Source organism: Dromiciops gliroides, chromosome 3 (assembly GCF_019393635.1).
Source record: "Dromiciops gliroides isolate mDroGli1 chromosome 3, mDroGli1.pri, whole genome shotgun sequence".
Taxonomy (NCBI): Eukaryota; Metazoa; Chordata; class Mammalia; order Microbiotheria; family Microbiotheriidae; genus Dromiciops; species Dromiciops gliroides.
In genome coordinates, this window is record NC_057863.1 from 647,888,796 (window position 1) to 647,894,795 (window position 6,000).

The window sequence follows — 6,000 nt, forward strand, 5'->3', positions numbered from 1 at the left end:
TGAGCCAGCCACGTTGGCCATGAAGATCACAGATGGATACCAAGGGGCAGAGCTGGGTCGGAGCCAGGTCCTGGGAGCCGTGCCTACCTCCCCTTCCACTGCCCCACCCTGCCTCTCCCTCTCCTCTGGGTTTCACTGTTTCCCTAGGCCTGGGTTTGATGGTTTCCTCCCCCACAGCCCTTCCCCGCCCCACTTTCTAAATGCTGTGACAGCAAGAGCATTAAAAATGTAACAAGAGTCCAGCCCTGCGCCAGTCCCCGAGTCCCTTGCTGGCTTTCTGAGCCTCTCTTCTCTGCGATCTCTGGGACACACTGGGTATCCTTTATCTCCTCCCTGTAGTGTGTGCCAAGAAGCTAACCCAGGCTTTCCCTGGTCTCTCTTCTTTAGGTTGTTGTTCAATTGTGTCTGACTCTTCTTGACCCCATTTGCAAGTTTTCTTTGTCATGGTTTGCTATCCTTCTCCAGCTCATGTTACAGATGAGGAAACTGAGGCAAACAGGGTGAAGTAACTTGCCCAGGGTCACCCAGCTACTTAGTGTCTGAGGCTGAATTTGAACTCAGATTTTCCTAACTCCAGACTCGGCACCCTATCCACTGCACCACCTAACAGCCCTTGTCTCCCTTCTAATCTCACATAAGGGGGAGAAGAAACCCTTTCTTCTAACAAACAATCAACAGGGAATGGGGAGAAGGGGAGAACCAGCCAGTCAATAAACATTTATTAAACACCTACTCAGTGCCAGCCACTGTGCTGAACTCTGGGGATTCCAAAAAAGGCAAAAGACAGTCCCCCTGCCTTCAAGGAGCTTACAGTCTAAAGGGGGAGCAACAAAATATGTACAAACAAGCTCTAAACAGGAAGTAAGAGGGAAGCCATTCAGTGAGGTCGGGAAAGGCTTTCTTTCTGTAGAGGGTGGGATTTTAGTGGGGACTTAAAGAAAGCTGGAGAGACAGGGAGACTAGCCAGAGCATGTGGGAAGCCAAGAGATGGAGTGTCTAGTTCATGGACAGCCAGGAGACCAGTGTCACTGGATGGAAGTGTCTGGAAGTGAGGTGTAAGACTGGAAAGGGGGGGAGGGGCGGCTAGGTGGCGCAGTGGATAAAGCACCGGCCCCAGATTCAGGAGTACCTGAGTTCAAATCTGGCCTCAGACACTTGACACTTACTAGCTGTGTGACCCCGGGCAAGTCACTTAACCCCCATTGCCCCGCAAAAAAAAGAAAAAAAGACTGGAAAGGGGGTGTGTGTGTAGGGGGAGTAGGTTTGGAAGGGCTTTGAATGACAGATTCCACATGATGGGGAGCCACCTAGTAGGAGATAAGAAGGTTGGACCTACCTAAGGGAGTTAGGGTGATGGGCTTGAGACAGAAGGGATCTTTGAGTTCATTATCATTTTACAGATAGAGAAACTGAGACCCCAGGAGATCAAATGGCCTTTTATAGTTAAAAAAACCTGAGGCCCAGGGGGCAGCTAGGTGGTGCAGTGGATAAAGCACCAGCCCTGGATTCAGGAGAACCTGAGTTCAAATTTGGCTTCAGATACTTGACACTTACTAGCTGTGTGACCCTGAGAAAGTCACTTAACCCCCATTGCCCCGCAAAAAAACAACCAAAACAAAACACACACACACACACACACACAAAACAACAAAAGAAAAACAAAAACCAGGCCCTTACTGACATGGTGACAAGAGCTAGGATTTGAATACAGGGTCTCCAATACTCTTCCCCCAGCAATGTTCTGAGGATGACCTCCTGACTCGATGCTACCTAAGGGAACCATGTCCAGCCTAGTGTCTGTGCACAGCAGCCACACCACAAGGTCATTGCTTGTGGTGGAGTCTCTGTCAAGGACTGTCCAGACTGGGTGCCATGTAAGCATATTGAGGAAGAGGAAGGCTAGGAGGGAGGGATGGAGAAAAGGGAAAGGAGCTAAGGGGGAAGAGGCAGAGAGAAGCAGGGACAGAAAAGAGAGAGCGACAGGGGATGAACAGTCCAGAGAATACCAGAAGCCCCGAGGGACTGGAGGGGAGAGGATGAGAGCCAGGAGGAAACTGAAGAACAAAAGGTGTCAAAGCCAGGAAGGAACCTTAGGCCGCAAGAACACTCGTACCCCTAGTGCTTAGAGCAAAGTGCCTGGCACACAGAAAGGGATCACTGACAGATTTACCTTAGGACAGAGGAAGTCAGAGGTCTGAGAGACCTTGCGAGGCAGTGCCGTGCAGCCACAGACTTGGGTTCAAACCCCTTCTCACACTAGCTGTGTGAACCCCAGATGCAGGCACCCTCATTTGTGTGCCTCGCTTTCCCCATCTACAAAACGGGGTCTGACTGGATCTAAGAACCCTTCCATCTGAAAATGTACCCACCCCCTCGACCCATTTCCTCCACTTCAGAGAAAAAAAAGTTGAGGCCCTTATTTTCTTAAGTGAAGATATAAGGGAAGGGAGGCTAGGGGAAGGTCTGGGAGTGGGGTGGAGGCTGGGGCTGTTTCCTGGCCTACCTGAGAGGAAGAGAATGAGAAAGAGCACCAAGTTGATGAAAGAGATCAAAGAGAAATCATAGAAAAATATGTTGAGACAGAGAGGGAGACTCCCAGTTACTTTCTGACTCTAAATCTTGGATTTTTAGAATAGAGAATGTCTATTCTCTGAATGTCAGAGTTGGGAAGGCACTTAGAACAGGGGATGTCAGAGCTTCAGGGATCCTCAGAACAGAGAATGTCAGAAGCTGGGAGAGCCTTTAGAACAAGGAATATCAGGACCGGACCTTTTGAACATTGAACACGATATAACTGAAGAGACAGAACATTAGTTGAGCCTAGACGTAAGAATGAAAGACCTTGCTAAATAATCTCTCTCTTATATTCCCCCCCCCCCCCATCATGTCACTCCTGGACTTCCTCAGGGTAGGATGGTGCCTTCCTGTCTCAAATCCCTTCCCACTCCAGTCCACCTTATATTGGCTATCAAAGTAATCTTTCTAGACCTGACCACGTCATGACCCTCTTCAATAAACTCAATAAACTCCGTGGCTCCCTATTACCTCCTCGATCAAAAGTAAAACCCGTTTTTGGCATTTGAAGTCCTTCATAAGCTGGCTCCTTCCTAGCTTCCTAGTTGTTTGGGAAACTTAGTCACCACCTCGCCCCCCACCCCACCCCCCCTCTAGTGATACTGGCTGCTTTTGCTATTTCTTGAAGCTACATCTCTCTAGACTCAGTGAGTTGTCACTGGCTGGCTCCCATGCCCGGATCTCTCTCTCCACCTCCTGGTTTCCTTCAAGTCTCAGCCAAAATCCCACCTTCTGCAAGAAGCCTTTCCTGTTCCCCCTTAATGCAAGTCGTACCCCTCCCAACCTCCCTCGTTTATCTGCAATTTAGCCTGTCTATAGCTTGTTTGTACATAGGGGTTTGCATGTTGTCTCCCTCCATTAGATTGAGCTCCTGGAAAACAGGGACCGTCTTTTACCTCTTTTTTGTATCCCTAGCACTTAGCACAATGTCTGTAGTAGGCCCGAAATAAGTGACTTGACTGGGAGCAGAGTTTGGGTGGAACTTTCCTTTGGTTCAGGATACCCTGGGCCCAGCCCTCCTCCACCCAGGTTCACGATAAATAGCTGGGTCAGTCACCTGAGGGGGAAGGAGGGACTGGAGCGAGCCGGCACTACCTGCATAGCCAAGCCAGCCCTTCCCCCCTCCCCCGCCTGGGTCTCCAGAACTGGGAAGGGGGGAGGGGCAGAGGATAAAGCCCGCCCCAGACTCTTCTCCCCCAGGCTCTCTCTAGGACAAAGACAGCCCAGAAGAGAGAGGGAAGGAAGGAGATAATATGCTGGAAGCCAAGGAAATCGGAATAGCCTAGCCATGGGGCTGGAAAGTGTCGACAGAGCCGGGGGGGGGGGGGGGGGGGGCCGCAGTCTGGACTACTCTCGATGAAAGTGAAAGTCAGAAAAGTAGGGGTGGGAATGAATGACCCACCGCCCGGCCTTTCCCAGACTGGGGCGAGGCGTCCGCAATTTTCTTCACTCCTGCCTCCCCTGCGGCTCCCAAACCGCTTAGAAACCTCAGGAATTCGGGTATCGCATTCCCCCCCTCGACGGAAGCCAAGTGTCTCCCCACTGAGGAGGCCCAGGTGCTTGTTCCTCCCAGTCGGGTACTTTAAAAATCTAGTCCACCCCCACGCCAGCCTTCCAGGAACCCGAGAGTCGAGCCGGCGCGGGCTAGAGGTGGGGGCGCCCGGCTGGGGTCTCCATCTCTCCCCTCCCCCCAGGAGCACATTCCCTACATTACAGGGGAATGCGCGGGGGGCGGGGGAACGAGCAGACCCCGCTCGGGTTAACCCCTTCCTCGCCAGGACAGAAAAGAGAAGACGGGGGGGGGGCGGTGTAGCTGGGGGCTCAGGTGGGGGATGGGGGAAAAGACCGAGGAGCACAGGGTGGACAAGGGAGGGATCAACCTTCGGACCTACCTCGGGCACGGGACGGCGAAAAGGCTGGAGAAACGCGAAGGGAGGAGGGAGTCAACCCCCCGCGACGGAGGGGGAGGGGGGGGAAGGAAATGGAGGGGTAGCCGATGTGAGGAGTAGGGGGTTCTCAAATCTTAAGATACTGCGTGGGGTGGGGGGTTGGGTCGTGGGAGGGCGAGAAGGACCCAACTTGGCCTAGGTAAACCTTGGCATGCCTGGATTCCCCGAAGGCGAGTGACCTAGGGTCATGGGAACCGAGAATGAAGGGGGGAGGAAGCTCTTCGTGTGAAAGCGTAGGAAGGACGCTGGGGTTCCCATAGGATCCAGGGTTGAGAAATAGGTTGATCTCCCGGAGAGTCCAGGAGAGCTGGAGAGGCTAAGGCAGAAGGGCGGGGCGGGGGGGAGGGGAGGGGATAGCACGGGGCCCCCGAGGGTGCGGGGGGAGGGGGAGCGAGGGGGGGAAGATGGGACGTGGCCAGAGGCCGGGGTCTCGGGAGCAATCACGGTCCCCCGGGTCCTTACCGGTCCCCAGGAACAACAGCAGTAGCAGCGGGAGGGCGGTGGGCCGGGCCATGGGCGGCCCGGGGCGCCGGACCCGGGCCAGGGAAGGCTGAGTGTCCGTATCCGCGAATCCGTGGGTCCGGCTTCCCGAGCTGCTCCTTCCCAGCTCCGGGGCCCGCTCTCGCTCCGCTCCGGAGCCTCGGCTCCCTCTGGGGCAGCTCCGGCCGCGGACACCTAGCCGCCTCTCTGACGTCACCAGAGGAGGGGACCCTTCCCCTCCCCTTTCCTCCGTCCCCTCCCCGCGTTCTGTCCTCTCCCCACCCCCAGCCCGGCCGAGCCCTCGCACCTGCTCATCCCTGCTGGTCCCTGGACTCTAAGCCACGCCCCCTCCAGGGCCTTTCCCTCCTGGACCACACCCCTCGGTGGCCCCGCCCACGCCTTCAGTTTTCCTCCCTCGGGAGGTTCAGGTCCCGGCCCTTCCAGGCATCAGCCCCGCCCCTCCCCCGGGGCTCCTTTCCGCGCCCTACCCCAAGGGTTCGTGACCCCTTCTCCCAGCCCCTATGAGGGAAACTACGCCTTCTGACTTTAGCCGGGTCTCTCGGCCTCCCTCCTTGCTTCTCGGTCTAAGTCTTTTGGTTTCAGCATCTCTGTCTTTATTTGAGTCTCTAATCTCTGTGTCTCTTGCCTCAGTGTGTGCAACTCTGTCTCCTTCTTTGTCCTTATGTATCTTTCTGGGCTGGTCTCTCAGTCTGTCTGTCTCTCGGTGGAATGAGTGTCTCAATGTACGTTTCTCCGTTTGCGTGCCTCTGTTTTTCACTTACACCTCTTTATTTCAATGGCTAGGGGATCTCCTCTGACGGCTTCATTTCCTCCATCCCTGCAGATGCACATCATGTTTACCTTGTCCCCTTTCCAGATCTGAACCCTATAGACACCTACCAATTATTTCAGTCCCCGAGGATGCAGCTCATTCGGACCAGTGACTATCCCTCCTTAAAGGAATCTCACTAACGTCTCCCTGCTCTCAGCTTTCAAA

At 54.4% G+C, this 6,000-nt stretch overlaps 1 protein-coding gene across 2 annotated transcripts in view; it reads right to left on the bottom strand.

Moving 5' to 3' along the window:
• NECTIN2 (nectin cell adhesion molecule 2) overlaps nucleotides 1-5,261 on the bottom strand; it is a 36,612-nt gene extending 31,351 nt beyond the window's left edge. The window contains exon 1 of one of the 2 annotated variants that reach the window (XM_043994219.1): nucleotides 4,986-5,261. In XM_043994219.1, the coding sequence (XP_043850154.1) occupies nucleotides 4,986-5,037 (52 nt within the window). In that variant the 5' untranslated portion in view covers nucleotides 5,038-5,261. The remainder of the gene's footprint in view (nucleotides 1-4,985) is intronic. The other variant, XM_043994220.1, reaches the window with a different exon arrangement.
• Nucleotides 5,262-6,000: the final 739 nt, after the last annotated feature.